Source organism: Electrophorus electricus, chromosome 8 (assembly GCF_041902795.1).
Source record: "Electrophorus electricus isolate QZ-2024a chromosome 8, ASM4190279v1, whole genome shotgun sequence".
NCBI classification, from domain to species: domain Eukaryota; kingdom Metazoa; phylum Chordata; class Actinopteri; order Gymnotiformes; family Gymnotidae; genus Electrophorus; species Electrophorus electricus.
The window spans coordinates 15226655-15251491 of record NC_137504.1 but is presented as its reverse complement, the minus strand read 5'-3'; the positions used below and the strand labels follow the sequence as shown (position 1 = coordinate 15251491).

At 39.6% G+C, this 24837-nt stretch overlaps 1 protein-coding gene and 1 long non-coding RNA gene across 2 annotated transcripts; one reads left to right on the top strand and one right to left on the bottom strand.

Moving 5' to 3' along the window:
* pdlim4 (PDZ and LIM domain 4) lies at window positions 1-24837 on the bottom strand. The gene is made up of 7 exons (XM_027010999.3): window positions 24578-24837; window positions 19376-19527; window positions 12161-12245; window positions 6862-7064; window positions 5759-5916; window positions 2096-2249; window positions 1-897 (listed from the first exon to the last, which is right to left on the bottom strand). Exons 1-7 carry the CDS (start codon window positions 24668-24670, stop codon window positions 693-695), a joined length of 1050 nt encoding a protein of 349 aa, XP_026866800.1. The 5' UTR covers window positions 24671-24837; the 3' UTR covers window positions 1-692.
* Window positions 13238-22528, top strand: LOC145658953 (uncharacterized). The gene is made up of 2 exons (XR_014124846.1): window positions 13238-14222; window positions 21722-22528. It is a non-coding gene; the product is annotated as an uncharacterized LOC145658953 (long non-coding RNA).

The window sequence follows — 24837 nt, the reverse complement described above, 5'->3', positions numbered from 1 at the left end:
TATATATATATATATATATATATATATATATATATATATGTTTGTTTGTTTTTCCCCCTATGGCCTCCTTCGTATCTGTTCCTTGCAAGTTCAGAAAAAAATGAACAAAAAACACTGCAAAAACCTTTCTTTCCACTTCCACACACAGAGCTAAAAGTATTAGTATAATTATCTGACAATGTTATGGTATTCTTTGCATTCTAGGTCTGAAACTAAATGTCCCTGTTTAAGCAAACCTTTGTGCAGCATGGAGGAAAGAATCTTACACACAAAAAAAGCGTGCTGCTGACGTACAAAATAAAAGGTCTTGGATGACTATACTCAAAGTGAAGATGATGGCAACAAGCACACATGACACAATGTGACAAAAGTAGCTGTGACATTATTGAAATAAGCCTTTGAGAGAGTGCTGGTAAGAGACATTCCTTTTTTGGCCTCACTCTGTCTTGACAGGACTGAATCACTTCCAAGTGCTAGAGTGAAGTGAATGGCACAGATGTGTGTGTGTTTGTGTGTGTGTGTGTGTGTGTGTGTGTGTGTGTGTTTATGCCACAGTTCCCAATCCCCAGTCCTGGGGCCCTGCACATTCGCATTCATCCTGCTCTAGCACAGCTGGGCCAGCTGATTTGATGCAGTTGTGTTAAAGTAGATCCCCAGGACTGGAATTGGCAACCACTGGTTTACAGGAGTGATCACAACAGCTCCACTTTGGAGTTAGGGTAGACAGCCACCACGTCGTAGCCCTCGGGGGGCTGCACCCGGGCTTTGGCATGGGTCTCACAGTACAGGTTGTCCTCAATAAAGAAGTAGCCCCTCTGCTTGAGGTTGAGGCCGCAGTCATCACACATGAAGCACTCTGGATGGTAAAGTTTGTCTCTGGCCTTGACGATGGTACCCCTAAGAAATGATATACAAATATAAATGGTACACAGGCTCATGGGATGCTGGTCATGTGGTTCTTTTACTTCCTGACATGTGTATGAGGAGCACTAAGCCAGCAGTATCTTAATTTGTTAATGCATTGCATAGGATACACTAAGCTTTTTCAACTTCCTCTTATCAGGTATAGCTCATATGATTTTCATGGTCACTCATGCATCAAACACAAAATAATTGACAGTTGTAAGTGCACAATTTTTCACTCTGATTTTGTGGTGTGTTTTGCAATAAGCTATGCGATTCAGCATTTACCTTTTTTTGCAAACTACAATACTATTTAGTGCCTACAAAAAAAAACAGCCAGTCTGTAATGCTTAGGATCCTCCAATGTTAATGGTCTGCTGGTAACTGATGCATGACATAAAATAAATGCATTGTTTGGTCTTATGCAGTGACTGATCTTCTGTGCCACTGCTGCATGTGAAAGCTTACATGTCACAGACCACACACATTCGCAACAGAATCTGAGCAACCTTGTCATGATTCACCATGGATCCCCTTTAATTCACCATACTGCAGTGTCGGCCAAGGGCTTTCTCCTACCCACTGATACTAACATAATCCACCTCTGGCTATTATCCATGTGGCCTTCTACAATGGTCACATTGTGCTGCACTTTCCTGGTTGTTTCTTATGAAATGACATCACTGTTTGCTCATTGTGAGTGGGATTTACCTATAACCCAAAGTGCTTTATTCCCATGGGCAAGCATGAACAGGAGAATTATAATTACACATGATATGTGGATTTCTTTTCTCTACTGCAGAATAAGAAGGTGTGGTGGACGTGTCCCTGCTTGTTTGTGGTTAAACAAACTGTTTTTTCATAATTTGTGAACCATGACTTGCTATCTCAGGCACTACTGTGTTGTGGAGTTGTAGGATGCCAATAAGTTAAAAGAACATGAGTCATGCAGACATGAAATCGGTGTGTTGCAGGAAATTTTTTCAGTAAAGGTCTAGGAGAATCCCATTCTAACTGTCAGTGTTTTGATTGAGTTGACTTAGGATTGGAGCAAAGTTAACCCTCCTAAGCCCTTTGGTGACATGAGTTTAGAAGTCACAGTAAAGATAACATTGTTTGAATTTGCAGACTAATAGTGTACTGAATCTGGGAGATCTTACAGAGAAGCACTTGCTCAGAGAGCAATACTTACACAATGCCATTCCCACAGCGTGTACATTGGGGCAGCTGTTGTAAACCAGCGAGTGGGCTAATGGGGCTATGTACAGGGCTGCTCAGCTTAGACACCGGGGACCTGACTGGCGATCTTACGCCCCTCAACCCAGGTCGGTCTGTTGGAGAAATGCCTGAAATTGGAAGCAGAGGTGAGACAAGGACAAAGTCCATAATGGTAATTAAACTCTCTGAACTGACAAACAACATTAGAATTTCTACTTTCAGTCATAACATTTCACACAATTGACCACACAACGCCTCACATTCAGAGATTACTCAATACTCCGACATACCATGACAAAGATGCACAATTAGCAACAACAGACCTTATATCAAAAGAATGGAAACTGCTTTTCTAAGGTAGATTCCTTGGAATCAGGGGATCTTGCCTCTGATCATCCTCAACAAGGGATATTCACAGAAGATAGGTGGTAAAGCTGGCATTTAAACTCCTCTGAACCACATTTACCCGGTGTCATCTAATATAATTTTATTTTAAATATTAAACCATTTCACAAAGTACAAAAAGTGTTATCAGTTGACAAATTCAACAACTTAAAATTCCCTTAAGGTCCATTCATAGGGAATAGGTTGGAATATGCTTCGTTTGGTAAGAAGTTAAGTTAAATTAAGTTAAATTAATTTATATAAATTAATTAAGTTAAATTAATTAATTAAGTTCTACAAAAGTAAATGACTTGTGTCCAACCTAGCAAGCATGCACACCATGGGAAACAGCATTGCCAAGAAGATTTTCTGGCAAAGTCTTTGGGTCCTGAGCAAAGCTAAAACTCAGTCTCCAGAGACTGGTTCAAAATAAGGAGCAGCCTCAGCAGCTGACCCTCCAAAGGAGCTCAGCAAATTTAATGCCTCTTGCACATCACTCCCTGGGTAGTCACCATTCACCAGCAAGGAGTGGCCTGAAATCACAGGTGCCTGTGAGTTGGCAGAGCCTGTGGAACAAAGCCAGCCCTAGACGGAGGACTGCCAACAGACTCCTTCCATCATCAACTCCATATTTTGGGCCAGACTATAGTGCCAAGCCTTGGAAGGGAAGGAGCCCCGGCAATTACAGAAATAACACTGCTGCTGGCAGAGAAAATTTTGCATTGAGGTGAAACAATTACAGATAGGAATTACGATGGCTTGTGCTCATGTGACAGTTGAAGCACCAGGTTTGGGTTCTCTAACTCTGAGCAGCTCAGAACAACTCCTCGGGGCAGACTGCCTGCACCTGTTGCCAGGTACACATAATTAAACACTTAAACACTTGATCCCAGTCCCGTTAAAGCAGTTTTGTACTTAAGTTAGGACCTTTTGGCATGACTTGAAAACCACTGTTGCATTTATGTTGGGAAATTTTCCTGTCTGCCAGGTCTCTTGACTTTGTTTTGCTTTAAGTAATTTCTTGTTGAGAAGAATTTACTTTTTTTTTTTTTTTTTCTTGCATACCAGGAAGAGAGGCTGAGCACTGGCAAACACAATTATGGTACAGGTGTGACAGAGTCCCAATTTCTTACTCACTCAAGTTCAAAGACAGAAAATCTTCAGGAATTCCTGTTCACTGAATGGAGCTTTTTTAGCAAACAACCATTATTTTTGTCTCACATTTTTTCTTAAACACCCCCTAAGCTCATCATACAAACGTGTTCTTGAGGTTCAACTTCAGTTTCTTAAGTTTTATTTATTTCTCATAACTTCAGAATGGAAAGCTGTCTGTTGCTATCCAGTAAGGAACTCCAAATATGATAGATTGAAGTCTTTAGACTGTAGGGCCGAAGATTGTATTCCGAGTATCCTCTGTTTTGGCCCCCTGTGTCAGTTCTCATAGGGTGCTTCCAAATACAGTCTAATACATCACTTTTATTGGAGAGAAAGACAACACAAACTAAAGGGAAACTGGGGTCTCAGACACGGTGCTGCTGCTAGAGAGACGTGTGCTATGTTTTTCACTTGGAAAGACATATGGTAAATATATTAATTATAGTTTTGGACACATAAGAGAAAAGCTTTGATAGCAATCCTTCGTTCAATAACACCAAAGGAAATATGACTTTTTGACATCAAATTCCAATGAGAGGGAGCAGTCTAATCATTCAGTACACTGCAGGCATTTGGCAAAGCAAGCCAATTCTTTTTAATGAAAGAGTCAGAGAAGGGTAGATATAAAAATCTTTTTTATTCAAGTAATTACGCTCCCTTCTTCCTTAATCTCTTTTAACAGCTGTGAGCTATTAATAGGAGATTAGCAGTGTTACAGTCATGAAACAATGTTGAGTATTGTCTACACGGAAGCAAATAAAGTCATTCACACTGACAGCTAACATCACCATATCCAATGCTTTGCACAAACTAGAATTATACATTTAAGTGTGGGTGACATTTCCATCTTTTTTAAATAAAAGAATATTAAATCACATGTGATACTAACTGCTTCTCAAGACACCTTTAAGAAAGTTATGCAGCACACACTAAATATCCCAGATGTTACAACCTCCCTGGCCTTGGTTCGTGATTTTAGATCCTACACTATCCTTTGACTGCCACATTAAATACAGTAAGACTGCTTTATTTCATCTTAAGAAATTGTACCTCTCTCTTTCACACTCAATAAAGAAGTAAGATTATTATCCATGCATTTATTATCGTTACACTGGATTATTACAGGGCTGTCCTCTATGTGCTCCCTGTACAGAGTTTAAGAAATTTGGCATATGTACACAACTCAGCTGTGAGGGTTCCTTCCTGCACCAGACCACCAGACCATGGGAACATATTACTCCCATATTCAGACATCTACACTGCTTACCCATTCAGTTCCATATATAATATAAAGTACTTCTATATTGTAGTGTCTGTTGACGGCCAGAGGAGGATAACACCTCCCCCCACCTGAGTCTTGGTACCTCTCAAGGTTTCTTCCTCATGCTCTGGGGTTTTTTCCTTGCCACTGTTCACTGTTCACCCTTAGCTTGTTCACTGAGGGCTTGGACTCAGACACGTGTAAAGCTGCTTTGTGACAACGGCTGTTGTATAAAGCGCTATATAAATACATTTGACTTTGACTTTGGCTTTACTACTTCTGGTGTTTAAGCTCTTGTATGATTGAGCACCTTCTTCCCTTCCTGCCTCTTCCTCTTTCACTCACTCACTCACTCACCTTCCCATGCCCATTTACTCTGTAACTTGCTTTAGGCTCCACAGGAGACCTGGCTTTTAGCCTAGCAGGTCCTAAACTCTTGAGAAGTTCACACAATCCCTGCTCATCTATGTGCTTGTACTTGTCTCCTACCTTTCATAAAGCAGCTGGAAACCTTTTTCTTTCATCTTAGATTCTCAATTATGTAATTACTGTATTTTTAATTAAATTTATTGTACTGCATTATGTTGTTGTTGTTTCTCATATTATCATTTTTGCACCTTTACTGTATGTATAGTGACCTTAGGTATCTTGAAAGGCACTTATGAATAAAAATGTTATTATTATTATTATTATTATTATTATTACACTCTTTCACTGAGCCTTTAACAGGCTACTGTACCAGAAAAGGAACTATGGTTTTTATTCCCAGGAACAATTCAACTTACATTACAAATCAAAGGTGATCAAAGGTGAAGGGGCAGAGTAAGGAGGGCTCACCTCCATTTTGGGCCTCCAGCATACCCTGTAGGTACTTGAAAGAGCCGGACTGCTTGGGTGCCGACATGGGCTCCTCATGCTCCTGTAGCATCTTGTACACATCAGACTCTACGTCAAAACCATTTCCACTGCCTGGAGAATGTAGTGGTGGTTCCGGACTTGGAAAGAAAAGATGCCAGTCAGGTGTCTGACGTGTTGCAGAAGGAAGGTTTCAGCAAATCCTAGCAAATCTCCCAGCATACTCCAGCAGGAGCAAAGCAATGTATATCCATGACATCACAAAGTAGAGGCACTCCAAATACTTTAGCCCAAGTTGTCTACATTACATAGAATCGACTACATTACATAGAATTATATTGCCCTTGTAAACAAAAACTATGCATCACTCTGCTCGTTTTTACTCTGTGCTCTTTCAAAAGCATTTGTATTAGGAACCATTTGTACATAACAAAGGACCAGTTTTCAGGACTGAACTCCTGGAATTATTGGGATTTTTTAAATGTCAGTTCTTCTCTCAAGACCACTTTTACCCACACAGTTTGTGAATCTTTGGGAACCACAACTGCTTAAACACTAGCATATGTTCAACAACAAATGTGAACAATTATGTTAATATAATAGTATGATTGCTTTTTCATACAAATTGTATAAACAAACAATTAAAACACAAAACCATGGGCAGACTTTGCATTCTTCCATTATCCGACTAGAAAAAAACACTGAAGCTTGCTTCCCTAGTTCAAGACTTTTTTCCAGTGTGTTGTGAAAAGCCACACTCTCTGGTAGATGTCACATAACAGGAACTGCAAGGGTTGTCTATCAACTGAAGAAACTAATCTAAGTGAGGCACCAAGACATGACAATGGCCAGCAAAAACACAAGGCACATGGCAGTCCTTTCACTGGAGTCCAATGAGTAGCCTCTAACTGCATTGGTACACCTTACCAATCACTTCTGTGTGTGTGTGTGTGTGTGTGTGTGTGTGTGTGTGTGTGTGTGTGTGTGTGTGTGTGTGTGTGTGTGTGTGTGTGTGTGTGTGTGTGTGTGCACGTTTCTTTGTGTGTAGAGGACTATTCAACACAAAGGAGATATCACTGGCTTACCTGTGTGGAGAGCTGAGGCTGAGACCAGCCATTTGTTTGGGTAAGGCAGTGTTACCATTGTTATGTGCATACAGGCCGGCTGGGTTGTTGTACTGTGGCAGAGGTCTTGAGTTGCCATTGTTAAGAGGCACATGAGGAACGTGGCTTTTGGGGGATGGGCTTTTGGAAGTAGTGCTGTATCCACTGCTGATTGGACGGAAGTTCTGCAAGGAAAAACACTAGGTCATTAGCCATATAAAACCCTCTGTTTAATGAATTTGATTTTAATGTACAATATTTAGAAATAACCTATCAGCTACTTCAGTGTTGGAAACACTATCTAAAATGTTTTTTAACTTGGCTATTAGAAAATATGTATATGTGATAAACAATAAACAATACACTGCATATTGCATAACCCTAACCTTACCACATAGATAATAAACCCAGACTTTCAGGCAGATAGAAATGTGGCTTGTGCATCATAAACAGCTCACTCAGAGTTGTAATAACCTTAGAGGGGTATGTAAATATTTGCCGTTCACACACATTCCCTCCATATATGCAGCTGACAACTACCATTAAACATAGACAGTTATGATTCAAAAAATCAAAAATCTCAGGCTTTGGTGACAAATTGTAGCCTTTTTTGATTAACTCACCATTCATATGATAAGGTCTCTTTGTGCTTTTTACTTGGCAAGGACAGAGGTTGCTGGTATTTTGTTGCAAGCACATAATTCACTCTTATGTAAACAGCTCAAGTAGCACAGTATGGAGCTTGATTTGAGGAAGAGGAGAAAGTGCTTTCACATTCAGCCTTCTTTACACTGCACGACTAAAGGAATCAGCTGATCAAAGCAAAAGTGCACAACTGTTTTGTCATGTCAAAAGATATGTACCTCTTTGCCATTGGAGAGTGACCATGCAAACGACATGTTAGAAATCCTCCCTCCTCTGCTCACTCTATTTCTCTCTATCACTTCATTTCCACGTTAGGAAGAAACTGCCAACCATTCTTTAACTCCTCCTCCCTGTTTTCTTCATGAGATAATCATTCTTTGTAAGTGTGCCAGTGGAAGATCCCCAGTCCCTTTGTATAAACCTACAGTGTTCCTAGGGCAACAATACAGTTAATGCCTCCTTTTATGACATGTCTAAACTCTATAAACAGGGTAACAGAATGAACTAGAGACTACAGCATCATCACTCTAGAGAGTCTAGAGATTTCTGGGATTGTGACACTATGGAGGGAGCTGCTAAATTAATTAACTCATCTTAAAAAGACAACAGGGAGAAAAATGGAGAGAGAGTGAGAGAAAGAAAGAGAGAGAGAGAGAGAGAGAGAGAGAGAGAGAGAGAGTCATGCTGAAGTATAGTGCAGAGACCTAATTTAAAAAAATTAATAATTATTATTATTATCTGCCAAAGACATATCGGTTTGATGTTTTTAGAAGCCTACTGGCTAAGAGGTATTTCATCAAAAAAAAAAAAAGAAAGGGATAAAAACAGAGAGGAAGCAACCGGAGAACAAAAGAGAACATTGCTGTTGTTAGTGGACATGCAGAGCACTAGGGAAAGCAATAAACCAATACGGCCAGAGGCAGAACAAGACAATATCCCTCTAGCTGATCAGACACCTGGACCCAGACTGGTTTCAAGTCATGAATTTAGGACTGACTAAATATGTTGACAGCACAACATAACATTTTAGTGGTGAAGTTATTTTATGAAAATTTCTAATAGGTCCTGACACCTTGGACAAGACTAAACCTGAGAACAGATATGCTGGGACCAGGTTTAATGAAACTACATGAGCAAAAGAATAACAAAGGATCCCAGCATCACTCCAAAGCATTGCACTGCAAAATAAGCATGATGGACTATTCAGAGCAGTACATACAGTCTGTGTATAATGCACAGAACTTTAAACATAAAAATATCTTGATCATTTCCACTAAAAAGAGCCACTACCAGTCTAAATATGTCTATGGTTTGCCTGTCTGTAATGAATACTACAGGAATCGATGCTGTGAAGATGGCAGATTTACTGGTCAGCACATCTGGTGCATAGCTTATAAAAATGCCATTCAGAACCCATCATTTTTGGCTGACTTTGAAGTTGCCTTTAAATATACAGTATGCTTGCAATTCATTTAATAACAAACTTCGGTTATGCCCTGAGACTCATTACATTTATTTGGTACATGTAGATCCTAAATAAGTTTATAGCAGCATTGGCTGAAGTTTACTCCTACAACAATTTGCTGGTTTCATTTCATGCTCTATCACTTCAGGAAATATGTAACTTGACAGCCTTATGGGCGATACAGAGTTCACACAAAAGTGTGGTTTCTTCAGGGAGAGCAGAGTCCTTCTAAAATGTTTGGACTGGTTCAGAAGTCAAGCTGCATTTCAGTATACATTAATATCTTAGTGTGCTATTTTGCAGAAAAAATGGCTCAAGCTAGTATCCCCCCTTCACCCAAGGAGCATGGGCAAATATTTATGAGGAGAGCTTGTGTATGCTCATGAATCCCAGCCATTGTCAGATTTCACTGATCTGTTTTACAGTGGTAGAAAAGCAAGGCTCTTGGTCCTGGGTGAGTCTGTGTTGAGCCAGAGCACTTAGACAGTGGATGGCTGTTCTTAATGCTGGTCCTGCAGCACAAGGGCAGCTGGGGCCACAGGAGTCTTCTGAATAAATCAGCTCCAGCAAAGCATACATTTATTAATTAAGGCTGCAGGGAAGCTGCCTCCAGATTTATAGCTGTTTATACTGTGCTTCACGGTGTGCTAGGGATGGACTCGGGATTTGCAGTAGTGGGGGCAGGAGGTAATTGAAATCACATGGTCAATGCTGACAGACAAAAAGAACTTACCCTCTCACACTCCATTTTACACACCCCCTTCCCACTGACTCCAAATGTCTGCTGCTAATATACCGGACTGGGGCATTTGGCTTTTTGCGTAGTGAATTGCAAAAAAATCAAAAATTATCACAATAGAAACAGGATTACTTTCTGCTGATTCCCAATACAAGAGTGGCCAGCTAGGCCGGGTTGATCCAATGTGTACAGCATCAAAGCTTCCTAGCCCCCTCGACACAATGATAGCATGCTGTATTCTTACCTCCAAACCAAAGCAAATATTTACACATGTCTGTGGATTAGCAGCTAGTAGCTAATTACTATTCTTGAGGTTGGTTATTAGAATCACAATAAACAAACACCAATGCGATGCACTTTATGAAAGAATGACAAAACAGGACTCTCCAAACCACAAAGGACCACTTTACTAAAGCCTATCAAAAATGAAATGAGAGAATCATTACTGGACTCTATATTATTGAAATGACCAAATACCATTTCTTACTGTTCAGTCAAACAGCAAGTTAGGTTCCAAACAAAGAAATGCACTTGAGTAAGATGGTGTAGATTCCTTATTAAAAATATAACACAGCAGCATAGTAGGTATTATCAAATATGCGTGTCAATATGTGTGCCATTAAGCAAGATCCATATGTTACAGACTTTCAGCATGGGGGGCTTAATCTATTTATAAAGGTTCAAACTCATATTATCCCTGTAAGGTAACAAGAATTCCAAGTAATAAAAAAATACAGTTCTCAGTTATGCATTGACCTAAACTGTCCAGGGTCATAAATGGTTTCTGAAAAAAAATTGGCTTTCAGCAAGCTTTGCTATGTCTGCTTCCAGTGGGACAAAAATGACGTGTGTTTGAATGCTATTCTTTCAGAATCTCAGTATTCATAGTTTCCAGTTGTTATAGTGAAAACCACAATGATCTTAAAAACCAACACAAGGCATACATCTGTTACAGAAATCACTGAAACACAGTTTATAGGGCTTACAACACATGGCCACTGAGTCTTAACCTATTTGGTTTCATGTATCTGTCATGTTCAAATGGAAATTTCAAAATTAGTTGTGAGCATCTGCCTCATTTCCCAACAAAATGGCTGCCAGACACATGGATCACTAATCATGTCATCGTTGGATACTGGAATGCTGTTTAAAAAATAAAAAAAAACCTCCAGGATCATGTTCAGCATTTCAGAGCTCATGAATTTAAATAGACAAATTATCGCTTCTTTCAATCATTTATTGTCAATATTATGAACTATTACATAAAATCTTCAGAGAAGATGTTACAGTATTATCAGAATAGACCCCATTTGTTCTCGTGTGTTTATCATTGAAGTGTCTAGTTTTCTCATGAGAACATTTAAAAAAGTAGTGTCATCAAAACCCTGGCTTATGCAATATCTAAAGAGCTTAAAAGTGAGGAGAACCGGATAAGCCCTTTTAAGTGTCTCTTGTGGGTTAATGCATAGACAAAGTTCAGCATGTTCAGCACTTCTCAGGTTACATGGTCATGGAGGTACTGCTAGAAGGCATGTCTCTACAGTTTTTCATGTGCTGATGGTTCCCCTTGCTCCAGTTTGGTATTTCCTCACATTAATCAGGACAACAGCCAGGACTTTGCTAAAACAATACAATGTTCTCTAAGTGGGAATCCACATTGAACACCTCTGTGGGTGTTTGGGGGTTTAATAGAATTACCTGTCTAATTATCACCTCATGTTGAGAAAAAAAACATACACATTTTTAAAAATCAGAAATCACTACCACCATCTCTCTAAGGTTTCTTATTGTAATAGGTATTCTCAGCAGTGAGCATGCAGATGGTGAGGTATTGGCTTTATGCTTGAAAAGTGGTTTGGTCCTACCAATTAGCTCTTCCATACCAATTAAAAACGCAAGGGTTTTATGAAAATGCAGCTTGTATTGTGAAACATATGACCCCTCAACAACATAAGGTTTCATTTGGGTTATATGTTTCAGCAGATGTTACATTTTTTATATGTTGACTCCATTTAGTTTTCTGGCCACTACAAATAACAGTAGATAACCACGATGGCAGCATTCTATAAAAGGTCCTGAAAGCATATCTGCTTAAAAACATTAATGTAGGATTTTTCCATTCTTAGTCACAGATTTTCACACCCTGTAGTTTCACACAACTCCTTCCTCATATCCATGACTACGTAAGTCCACTCTTGGATCACCAGCAAAGGGGATCTGACCTTTCTGTGCCCAAGCTGAGCCCAACTACCACAGGAGTTTTGCATACATCAAATTGTAATCAATAACTGGTGTGGTCTGCACTCACAAAACAGTGATTAGTGCCATATTTTATGTCAATCATAGGTGATAAAACACTTCATTAAATGTGGCATATTCACTGATGAGGTGTAATTATATGGGATTTGTGTGCAGTCAAGTACTATTCATACCTGTGACTCAGACTCCACCACTCCTGTACATGGGGTTGTCCTGTAGTCTTCTATTACAGTTGGAGACAAGCTCTTCTTTTCAGACCTAAAAAGTAAAAGTGTAGTTGGAATTCAGCTGAGGTGAACCATTTGTCTATCCAGTCTAGCAGAAACTGATCTAGCTCCTATTTCATATATCTGGTAAAGCTATTTGCTGGAGATTTTAAATGAAGTTATTACCAAAATAGTTATTCCAGAATATCATGAGTCAATCACTTGACACTTCCAACCTCAACAAAATTCTCAAACAATTGTTCATATTAGCCTGAGCATGATGAATTCAAGCTTAACTAAATAACTTTTTTTTCAACATTACATCAAATCACAGTGCATCAAAATGTGTTGGTCATCACGTTGCCTATAGTTGGAACCACGTGTCGGCAATCTCACAGGCTGATGCAAATAATTAGTTCATCAATCAGTTCATCAAGTTTTCTGAAATTTGCTTAATGGCACTTGTGCAGTGGAACTATTCCCCAGAAATCAAACAATGAAACAATGTGTGGAGAAAACAAGATATGTATGACCCATTCTCACATAATTACACCAAATGGAACATCGGTTACAAAGGAAACATAATCTTAGATTTGTAAGATAACAAATGTATTAATTGTTCTAAGGTATAGAAACTTGAAAATTTTGAATTAAGGCACATTGGATATCTATATTTTACAGGGTAATAATGGAAACACCGGCACCGGCGAAACATGGCTACATGCGAAACATCAGAATGTGGTAATGTGCTAGTTCAGCCCACTTGTTAACTTGTCATTGCACAGCAAGGACAACTTTTATTTCCAAGAGTTACAACCTTTCTTGGGTGGTTTAAAACTTTTAGAGTACTTGACACTTCCTGGCAATAAACAGAAGATGTTACATTCATTAAGCCCTGAAGTGTCTGAATTCATTTCTAAACTAAAATGAAAACAAAAATACATGACATCAGTTGATGCTGAATGTCATGTAAGATGAGGGTAGGCACTTGTGAGGGAAGGCCATGAAAGATGTTGTGTTCATCTACTAGACTTATGACCAAACACTGAAAGGTCAGACGTTTCCTCCATTCACCATTCTCTGGGCCACCGTCCAGCCCCTACAAAGGTCAGTGGCATGACATCAGCCTTTGGCCAAGTGGACAACCACTAGAACAGTAGCATCTGTGGAGAACAAAGCAGACTCTCCTTCTCCATCTGCCACCACTCACTCGTTAGCACCTACATGAGAACAGGCAAAGAAGCGAAGTAACAAAGAAGCCACTGTGATCCCAGTGGTGGTGGAAACTTTACCAGCAGTGGATGAAATCACTGCCTTCTGTGTTGGTGTTGCTGCAGCTGGATGAGGCAATGGCTCAGAAATAAGTGCTAAGGTGTGGGTTTTGAATGTGGCTCTGTGCCTATGTGCTTATGATTGGCAAGTGGAGATTACCTTTTCATAGAATGGTGGCTCAAGCCACTAGGCAGGAACTTAAGAGTGTTGGACTATATAATGTGATTTATGAGGGATTTGTCCCATGGTGGACCAACAGTGAAATGAGATGCATATCTATTTTAAACATGACCAGCCACAAAGAGCAAAAATAAAATGGCTAAACGCTGGGCCATGCTCTACCATACTAGTCTACAGTCCCAATGTCACATAAATAGGATGCAATAGGACACATGAGTTCTCAGACAATATCAAGTTCTGTCTTGATAAACCAGAGGAAAACTGATAGAGTGGGCAGATATGTTCTCATATTCACCAAGTGACAGCCTACAATGGAGCATACTGTTTTTGCTTTTTCCATTTTGGCCTATCATCCATCTATTAAGTCACTGTGAGTGGGGAGGGTTATTGCAGGACAATGGAAGGCAACACACTTCTATGTCACTATCGGTCTTAATCTTAGCCAAGGATCTGGCAACCCATGAGCCCACACACAGTGAATGAATGAGTGGGAAGAGATATGTTCATGTGACAATATTCACCTCTCTTTCTGTCTCTCACTTTAAAGAAAGGCCTACCATTATACACTATTTCTCTGGTGAGTTCCCCTACTATTTCCTGGTTAGTTTACTTTGAAATTGCAGATGTGTTCTTTTTTTGTACAGACAGGAATAAGTTTGTTAATTAATGATGCTATAAGAATATGCTATGAAGAATATGCTATGAGAATATATATGCTCTACTAGAGGCCTGGGAGCCTGAGAGTCCTATGTAGTATCACAGCTGTTCTCAGGACTGCACTCTTCTGGACCGAGATCTCAGATATTGTTCCTGGTATCTGTTGGAGCCATTCTCCCAGTTTGGGGGTAACAGCCCCTAGTGCTCCAATTACCACGGGAACCACAGTTGCCTTCATCCCCCACATCTTTTCTATCTCTTCCTTTAGCTCTTGGTATTTCTCAAGCTTCTGGTGTTCCTTTTTCCTGATGTTGCTATTACTCAGGATTGCCACATATATCACTACGGACCTATTTTGCTGCTTGTCCACAACTACTGTGTCCAGTTGGTTAGCCATTGCCATCTTGTTTGTCTGTATTTGGAAGTCCAACAGGATCTTAGCATGGTCATTTTCCACCACCTTTGTGGGTGTATCCTACTTAGACCTTGGAACTTCCAGCCCATATTCAGAATAGATTTTTCTGTATACTATGCTAGCCACTTGATTATGGCATTCAATGTACGCCTTACCTGCTAGCATCTTGCATCCCACTGTTATGTGCTGGATTGTCTCAAGGGCATCTTTGCACAGCCTGCATCTGGGGTCCTGCCTGGTGTGGTCAATCCCATCCTTTACTGATCTCATGTTTAGCACTTGTTCCTGTGCTGCCATGATCAGTGCCTCTGAGATGTCTTTCAATCCAGCCTTTTCCAGCCATTGGATGGATTTCTCCATATCAGCCACTTCCACCATCTGCTGGTGGTACATACTGTGCAGTTTTTCCTCCCATGAAGGTCTCTGTTCTTCCTCACTTCCATGCTCCTCGGGTTTCTGCTGTCTGAGGTACTCACTAAGCACTTTATCACCTGTGGCCTTTATCTTGATGTATTCCAGGATCTTGGTTGTATCATCCTGGATAATGGCTTTGACATTCATTAGTCCACAGTCCCCCTCCTTCCACTTAGTGTACAGTCTCATAGTGCTGGATTTGTGCTGAAACCCTCCAGGTAGACAGCAATAAGGACCTTGCCAAAATGACCACACTGGACTTCACTCTTCTGGACAGATCTCAGATGTTCTTGGGATCTGCTGGAGCCATTCTCCCAGTTTTGGGGTCACAGCCCCTGTATACCTGTTTACCTGATTACCACAGGGACCACTATTGGCTTCACCTTCCACATCATTTTCAGATCTTCTCTCAGCCCTTCGTATTTCTCGAGCTTTTTGTGTTCCTTGTGCCTGATGTTGCCATCACTAGAAAATTATAATTTGAGGGATAGTGCTCCAGTAGTCACCAGTAGGAAGGGATGATTCCAGTGTGGATAATTAACAAAACTAATTTAATATATTAATATTACGGTGAAATCAGGTCTCCGAATTAAGCTAAAAAGTTGCCTTTTCTGTGTCTGCATAAATAACCTATATGCAGTGTAATGCAAATAAATGTATTATGCAGCGTAGAACTTACAGATCTTCAAAGGGTAGTGCCACATACTACAATTTGCTCAACTGTGCCTACAGAATTGCTCACTTTAAAATGTCAGTTGTGACCTAACTTAAAAAGTAAGTGACAAGAAGCAATTTGTTTTGAGTTCAGCCAGCAGCTATTGGAGGAGCACTAATGGGCTCTCATTTGCAGAATGAGGAGTTCAGCTAACAAGTCATCTGTCAGCACATGGTCAAGATCAATGGTGTCCAATCATCTGTAACCTTCTCATTGACTGCATAGTTCTTTTGATGTGTCCTGCACCACCATCACAGAACAGCTTCAGAGAGGTCTCCCATGCCTTTCTTTTCCCTCTGTCTTGCTATCTGTTTCCCTCCCTCTGTCTCCATGCAGTCTTTCACTGTGTTAAAATCCACACTTTTAATTCCTCATGCATGAGTCACTGCCACTTACTTTTCTCTTTTTCTCGTGCTCCTGGACTCTCACACTTCCAGATCTTATGATTCAGTTGGCCTGGGCTGGCCAGCCCAGTACGGCTCCTTCAGACAGTGCCAGCCACTCGTGGAAACAAATCGCCATCTGTCTATTTGCCACGGCTCGCTTCTTTCACGAGAAACCAAGACGATGAGGAGAGGGAGGAGTGGTTAGGGTCGGGAGGGTGTGGGGTGGGGGGTTGTTTCCAACAGCTGCTCCATATCTTTGCTAAAGAGCTCCAGAGGATGAGAACATGCTGGCAAGCGATGCATTTAGGCATGCATGCTGTTGGGTGAGCCATCTCTGTTTACCCTGTTTACCTCTGTTTATGACTTGCAAAGGTGAGCTCGGAACAGTCTCCAAGTACGTTAATCAGCACTCTGTGAGAGAGATATGGTTTTTGTGTTGCCCCTACGTTGCTGCACTGAGAGGCGATATCTCAGCCATTCTGTAAATGGAGCAGCCAAGCTTAAAGAATGACCTCATCCCTGTAAAAAAGACAAACCCAATGCTAGTTCACGCTCTCCTCCCATGGCTGTGTGACAATGTGTATTAATAACACATTCCTTGATTCTGAGGCAGGGTGATTTCCGACTCATCCTACCCATCTAACTACTTTCTTGTTAATTCTGGATTAAATTTGTGTAGAAATGTTCTTATTTTCCCTAATCACTTTGACTAGTTAGTCACAAAATTGTGATATTGGAGGCGGAAAATTGCTTGTGAATAGCAGTTATGAATAAAAGTTAAGTTACACTTCACATTTCTAAGACAAAACACAATTTATGCAAGACAGCACAAATGCAATCACAATTCACAGTAGGGCGGGAACGGCATCACTTAAAATGTTTTGGAAGATTCCGCATGAGTTAAAGTAAATTCCAGTAAATTATTATCTCATTATTATTTTTCTTCTTCTTCTTCTTCTTCTTCTTCTTCTTCTTCTTCTTCTTCTTCTTCTTATTATTATTATTATTATTATTATTATTATTATTATTAAAAAGCATACCACACAATGCAGAAGTGCCTTATGAACAAAATAGGATTCAGTGGAATCACAACTCAGAAAGTGCGTCAGCAGTCAATATAGTTTTGGTTAGCAAAAAAAGTGTGCACTCATATATTCATCCAGAGGCAGCTACAGAAAATTCCAGACCTTTGACAGTTCCCGTGCTTTGTAGGCAATCTGTTGTAAACCATACTGGTGTCCTGCTTAGCATTCTGCTTTCTTTCATCTTTTTCAAAAAATAAAGTTTAGCAAGCTGCTTTGTAACAACACATATTTATGTTTCACAGTTTATGTCAGGACTACCAGGGACTACTAATATTAATAGTTACTTTAAACAGAAAAATTGTTGGTACTCATCAAGCAAAATTGTTTGCTCTATCTGCAGCAGAACAACCCACTTTTAATGACATTCTCCAGAACTTGTCATAAATCTTGTTGTCAGTTTTATCTTTAGCACAATTTATGCCTACAAGCAACAAGCAACCTAATAAATTAATTACCAAATAAAAAGGCTCTTTAAATCCCTCTTTAAAGCAGGAAATTTAATACTAGTAGGGATCTTGGACTGTGTAATTGAACTTCCAGCCATGCACGTAGAAGAGTAAAATCTGGTGTGCTGAAGCCATTCCAATGTTCTAAACAATCCAACCCCTACTGACCTCCCTTGGCTCTTAAACGCAGCCGGCTCAGACTGGAACGTGAAGGTCTTTATCTCTGTAGCTCACCGCTCGGCCCAGAAGCGTGGCCAAAGAGAAATAACTCATCAGCCAACGCGAAAGGTCGCATACCAAGAGATATGGGGGACCTTGTTTTTGCTTTTCCAGTGGTGTCATGTGATGTTCTTCTCTAAATGGTATCACACTGACCATTAAAAAAGAGATATAACATCAGCTGGGCTTGAAGGCAAACAATAAGGTACTGCATATTTCTGAATCAATACCTTTGCTCATGGTCTAAATTCCATGTGATGTGGAGTGCACCCGCAACTGCAGCTGCAGTATTAATGGCTCAGGACTGATTAAAGGGAGAGACTTAGGTTTATGTGGCCAGATAGAACCAAAAGGAAACCTCCTTATGGGTTGTGGCTACTGAGGGAAACAGTACTTCCAAGTTCTTCCAGCTCAGGGCTTAGTAAAGCCTAATCTTGTGTGCGCTTAAATAAATATAATACTCCTACGTGAATGTACTACTTAGCGTCCAAGTGTGATATATGAGATTTTCCGAGAGGTCAAGGTTTTTCTTGTATGCAGAGGGTAGCTTTCTGAGTAAACACACCAAATATGGTAAGGTACGACATGAACATGTGATGCTTCCTGGTAAATCTTGCTTATGTCATGGATTAGGATAGGTTTGAGGAAAAAAAGAGTGTGTCAACTTCAATTCCACTGCAATTCCACATAACAACTTACCAGGAATAATTTTCAAGTTCCAGGGACATTGTTGAATTTACTCCTCTTTGAAGTGAAAAAAAGGTTATTACTCTGCTGTTTTTGTTTAGAAACAGGATGCCACAATGGATGTCTGGTTGTCTTTGTCTTATGACTTTTGTCTTATATGTAGACAAGGCTGCATTTCAAGCTTCTAACCTCTAAGTAGAACTGCCTCTTGGCAGTAATTATTTCCACTGGACCCAGAGGTTTTAACAACTCCTTACACAGCTGCTTTCGTCCCCAGGACCATGAGTCATATGCAGTATTCCCAAAAACCTTTATTATAGATCATTTCTACACTATGCACTGTATTTCTGAATACAAAGAGGAGCTCTGATTAATGCTGTGAACACTGAAAACATCAGTTGTAGTAATATTGGAGAAATTTCAAATAGTCAGAAGGGAAAGTCCATGAAAGCCTCCAGTACGAAGCACTGATTCACAAAAAAAAAAAAAAAAGAAACGGTGAAAGACCCCAGTATCCATTCATGACAACCTGAATGATAATTGGTGGTGCCCGGACTTTCCATTTTTGTGCCACTCTCAAAGCTGAATATCATGTCCAAATTCCGAGAGGATTTGTGTGCTCTGTTAGCTGTCACTTCTCATGAAGGGTAAAAGGGTATATCTGCATAAGAGAGACTAGATGGAGAGAGATGCTTTGAGTCAGTACCTGCTGATATCTAAGATGAGCTCCTCTGTGCAGGCCTTAATCCTGTTTTGGGCCTCCATGTGTGTCATGGTCTCGGTACGGTCCCCATTGATGGCCAAGATGGTGTCTCCAGGGCACAGGTCCACCAGAGCTGCTTTACTCCCAGGTGTTATCTAACAAAAGCCAAACAAAATGAGAAGTTAAAAGAGGGAGTGCCACACCCAAGCCAAATACCGCTGTGCCTGGAACCTGAAGCATGGTTATGAGTGAATCCACGGGATTTACTCAGACCTGAGGCAAAGCAAGTAGGAGATAAATGATTAACATCAAAGCACTGATTAATAACACTTTGAAAAGGTCTTTTAATTGGAAGCCATTCTAGCAAAGTGATAACTTTTGCCAAATGTGGCAGTTGCAATGTCAAGCCAGAGAAATTTGTCCTCTTGCAAAAGGTATTGTGTTGCAATTGGTACAGTGTTGACTGCCATTTGATTTGTCATACAGAAAGCAGGTTTTTGTTCACATTTACAACTCATTTATAGGAATAATAGTTACTTTGTAGTGATGAAAACAGGAACATAGTGATGTTTGTGTTGTTACAAATAATGTTTTTTACTGTCTTTAATTGGTTCAAATTCTGAAGATTTTAGTGGCTATTATTTATATAGAATTTGTTAACAGATCAAAGTTTAACAGGTTGAAACACAGATACCACTATTTTGAAATAATATTGAATTTATTTGAGAATAGAGGTGTTTTGATTAAGGCATATTTATATTACAGGTTTTGTAAATAACTGCACCAATGAATGTAGCACTGTTTTCAACTGGTTCCACAATAGCCCTTGGAGGACAGCCACCTCTGCGGAGGTGTCTCATTGATATGACCCTCTGTTCCCTACATATGACAAATTTCCCTACAAATTTTTCATTATTAACTTCTCCATACCATTGCAAACAGCAAACTTAAGTACATTATCAGGTTGTTCAGAGGCCCAGTGAGACAGTCTCCCTTAGATGAGTCAATTTATGCATTGCCTTCTTCCTTAAATTTAGCTGGATAGTGAATATTTTTGTTGGAAACTAATCCAGTGCAACTGGTTGTTAAAACAACATTTTGAAGTGGCATGATATAAATACTTTTTGGATGACACCATAATCGTGGGTAAGTTGTGAATAAATCATAACTTTAAACCCACAAGTGAAGAATGGTGTTTATGGAGAAAATACTGTTACCACCTAGGGATAAAAATGTTTAAGGTTACTTTTCATATCCACTTTTTTAGGTTTTCTATTCAGCTGAAAAAAGCCCCTAAAGATTCAGATATATAGACAGACATAGTCTGCCTATGAGGAAGGCACTTCATATGACTTTCACTACAATCTCCAAAAACAGTGAATTTCACACATTCACATTCATTCATAAACACTTAATTAACTAAACTCTTGTGGGAGTAAATAAGGTTATTGTTCAATGTCTGTAATTTTCTATAATTAAAAAGCTTTTCTACCAAACATACATTTACTATTAGTCATATTTATGGAACATAAGTGACATATGAACTCCATTTAAAGTTCACTAAATTAAATACTTTCATAAATGTAGTGGGAGACATTTATTTACATTTATTTAAGTATATGATGTCAGTGTAGTCGGAGACAATTGCATTATCTTACTTTAGAAACTTTAGAGTGAAACATAAAACATCACAGTTTTGAATACCACAAGAAATTACATATAAACCTAGATAAAGTGCAAATTTCCAGAGAATAACATCAACATTTATTATGCAGTCTTGCAATGCAAAGAAACATGACCAAGCTACCCAGACAAAAACTGCACAGTATGCAAACTGACAGCCTCTTAAGCACAAGATATCATACCATAATATGTTAGGCACTCTTATGTAAGGTCTGTTTTACTTAAATGCATGCTAAATTTAGTCTAACAGGTCCCATTAGTCATTTTTTCATTAGTGATCCTAGAGGTGTTTTGACACTGTTTGAAGTTAATGGCATTATTCAAAGCGAAGACAAAACCTTTATTCAAATTAAGTTGAAGAAAATTTATATTGGTCCTCTGTATGAAAGACTGAAACCATAGCAAAGACATTGACATGGAGTATTGCAGTGGAAGGGGGGGTGTGCAGGGAGTTCAACAAGTTGCTATGAAACTAAACCCTACATGGTTTTTCATTGCTGCAGTTCTTGCAAAAATCTGCATGATATCACAAAGTGTGCAGCTGGCAAGGGAACAGATTGGCTCCACCTTTAATGAGAATTCATACCTCCTCATCTTAAATGTGCCATGCCTTTGAATGCTGATTCACTTGGGCCCAGTATGAATAACTCTGTTTATTTCTCTCAGCCCTGTCTTTTCACAGGAAGATGTAACAAGCTTCATCGGCAGCCTTGCAGTTTGACCTGCTCCCAAACATCAATCCAGTGAAGGCCATCGTGATGTTTGGACAGAGTTTCCAAATGCTGCTAGAGGAAGCCTGTGTTTTCTTCAATCTGTCCAGCAGAAAATAAAGAAACTGCTTTGCAAAGAGACCCCCACTAAATCTCATTTTGCAGTGTCACATGGCTCTTTGGAATGTGGCTGTGTGACAAGCGCAAGGCTTATGGGTCCAAGGACAATGCAGGCAAAGTGCTAGTGTTAGCACATGCCATTACAGAGTAAGTAGAGGAAGACTTCGGATGTAATAAATTTCCCCTGCGACATCACCAAGGGAAGTGAAGTGGACTGAAGACAGGAGGGGGAGAATTAGGTTTCGGGAAGATAAGGGTTGTTAAACTGGTCTAGCCAGCAATTTCGGTTAACATGGGAATGAAAAATGGCTCCAAAATGATTTCACAACTTTCCCAGGTCAATGTGGTGTGTGTGTCCTGTTCTTTTGCTGGTTGAAGTTTTGATTTGTGAGTAGCTATAAAATATTTTTTGCATACAATGTGGCATTCTGAGGTTCCTGGCAGTGGGTGGCAAAGTTTGTCATTTGGCGATAGCTGCATCACCTCTATCATCTTCTGTGATTTAACAAGGTTACCCCTTCTCAGTCCCTTAAGCTGACTGGCAAAGTATTTTAAACCTTTATCTATAAATTCAAAAAATGCATATAGTAGTAATGTTTTCTTTGTGATTTGACACAAAGCTCAATAAAAAATGTAAATGATGTCTCTGCCTAGTCAGTTGACTTATGTATCAAACATGTTCAGAAAGTGAATTATTTTTGTTCTTTAGTTACTGCATCTATTTATCTTCTGGTGAACTATTATTGAAAAGGAAAACAAAATAAGAAATGTATGTGACTATTTGAATAAGTGTAACTTTAAGTTAATGTATAAGCTCTTTACAGTGTACAGCATACAGAACTGACAAAAAAATATTATTTACACAACATAGCACAAAAGGGGTTAAATAAAAGTGTTTAGTTGTCTGCTTCAATGGAGCTGTTACTACATTTATTTTCAGGGGGCATATGAGAGTCTCCACATGAGACATGCTTAATAATGTAGGTCCAAGACACAAAATACAAGTCCAAGATAAGAACAGTGATGGCAACAAAATGTAATGACCTTATCTTTCAGAGTCTTGAGTGTTTAGCCTCCTTAACCCTACGATAAAGCATGGCTGATGGAAACCTTTAGTAAATACACATGGGGCTGCTCTCACAATTATTCAGCTAGGTGGCTCCTGTTGATATATCTAAGATTCATGAACCATAGATCCAAAGTAATACAATATTGTTATTTTAGCAAGATCAAATACATATACAAATTATATACAAAAAAAGAGCTTTGATAGTGTTTGCAATTGGAAACATTTGGGGACTTTGATAACTAGTGTGTTTACTCACTTGCCCTATTAAAAGATGGAAATATCCATCACAGTGCCAGATGTATTTCATCATCTTGGAAAAATTAAGCAAAAAGTTGAGAACATTTGATTTCTTCGTCATTCATTGCTCAGCAGAGTTCTAGGCTGTCAGATGTAGCAGAGGTAACAGTGGACTGAACAACTCCAGTGAGGAAACAATTTGTATAGGCTGTCCCTTTCACTTTGCTAATATATAGTCCTGCATCCCCAAATTGTCACATCCAGTAGCCATGCATTGGCAAGCTAGAAGACAAGCATGATATGCAGGACTTTGTGTACATGACAAAGTAGCCAGTATGACAGGTAGAGAGCAGCATGCTGCCCACGCCCCACACACTCACTCACTCATCCAATGGAAGCACTGCCTCAGCTCTCAGGGTGAACAGACTCACCTGTGCACTGCAGAAACATTAGTTCAACTACATGAGCTATCTGATGGCCAGCAATGCAGCTCTTATTAACCCCCAACTATATTCAATAACAGCAAACCGGTGATGCATCACAAAAGCGGTGTGTGATTACACTCTGAAGGGGAATGCAGTCATCAGTTCTAAAAAGGAGTATGTCTTGTTGATCGGTCGAAATCATTCACTTAAGATACACCCTATACTGTAGGTGTGGGGAATTCAAGCAGCATCTGACACAACACCTGGAACCTTCCGGCAGCTTCACAGACCAACATAAAATACCAAAGTCAACCTCAGTGACTGTTCCAGTCTAGTCTGCTGTTTCTCTGGGTATAGGCCTATTAAAAGAGGGAATATCCAAATTTAAGATTTGATTTTCCTTAAATAGTTGATAATAGGTTATATCTTGCAGTTGATAGCTCAAAACAAAGCCCACTGCACTCCTCCAAAACGAAAACTGGACAGCACGGCAGATCGCATTCTTACTGAGCCTAGGATTATTTTGCCAACCACAACTGCATGGAAAATGATAGACTTTGCGGATTTCCTGTTTCACGTAATATTTCATACCCATTTAATTCATTCCGAAACCCTTTCAACTGCTCTTCTTCGTCAACTCTTTGTAATAAACTTTAAGTAGTTGGGGGGGGGGGGGGCGACTACGTGATGGCCCACTGAAACGCAAACTCATTAATTTTTCGAACTTTTACGTAGAGCAGTTTATTAACGTTATTTGTTATTACATAACTGTAACTATGTTTTCATATTGTAGTGTACGAAGAATGATGCATTTGGGTTTATACTGGGTTTTAGCTAACGTTCATATAATCTATAAGTAACGGACGCAAGGTCGCTTTTCCTGTTCTTAGATCTCACTCTATCGCGTAACGCATGAAACTGGACATTAAGAATTTATTGATTAAATTATAATGATTCTTACCCTCGAAATCGTCAACGGTGTACTAAAGTCCCGTCCTCCGACAAGTCGAAAACCCCAAGGCGAGGGTCCGTTCAAAGTTACAGTCCGTCGCATAATTGTCAAAAAGTATCCGATAGAAATAGTGTGTGCTCTGTGAATATAATGACGACTGCTATAAGATGGAGCTAATAACTTGAAAGAAACGTTTCTCCTTTGGTTCAGGGTTTAAATATTAAAAGCAACCCTGTCTTTTGAGGAGGAGTTGAACTTTGCGGCCGCCT

What these genes read in the sequence shown, in the direction of transcription:
- pdlim4 (XM_027010999.3), bottom strand. Translation starts at nt 24,670, where the DNA reads ATGCGACGGACTGTAACTTTGAACGGACCCTCGCCTTGGGGTTTTCGA. An exon ending in GCTGGAGGCCCAAAATGGAG is followed by an intron (nt 2,250 to 5,758) that starts GTGAGCCCTCCT and finishes TTCCAATTTCAG; the next exon opens with GCATTTCTCCAACAGACCGA. An exon ending in CGCTGTGGGAATGGCATTGT is followed by an intron (nt 898 to 2,095) that starts GTAAGTATTGCT and finishes ATCATTTCTTAG; the next exon opens with GGGTACCATCGTCAAGGCCA.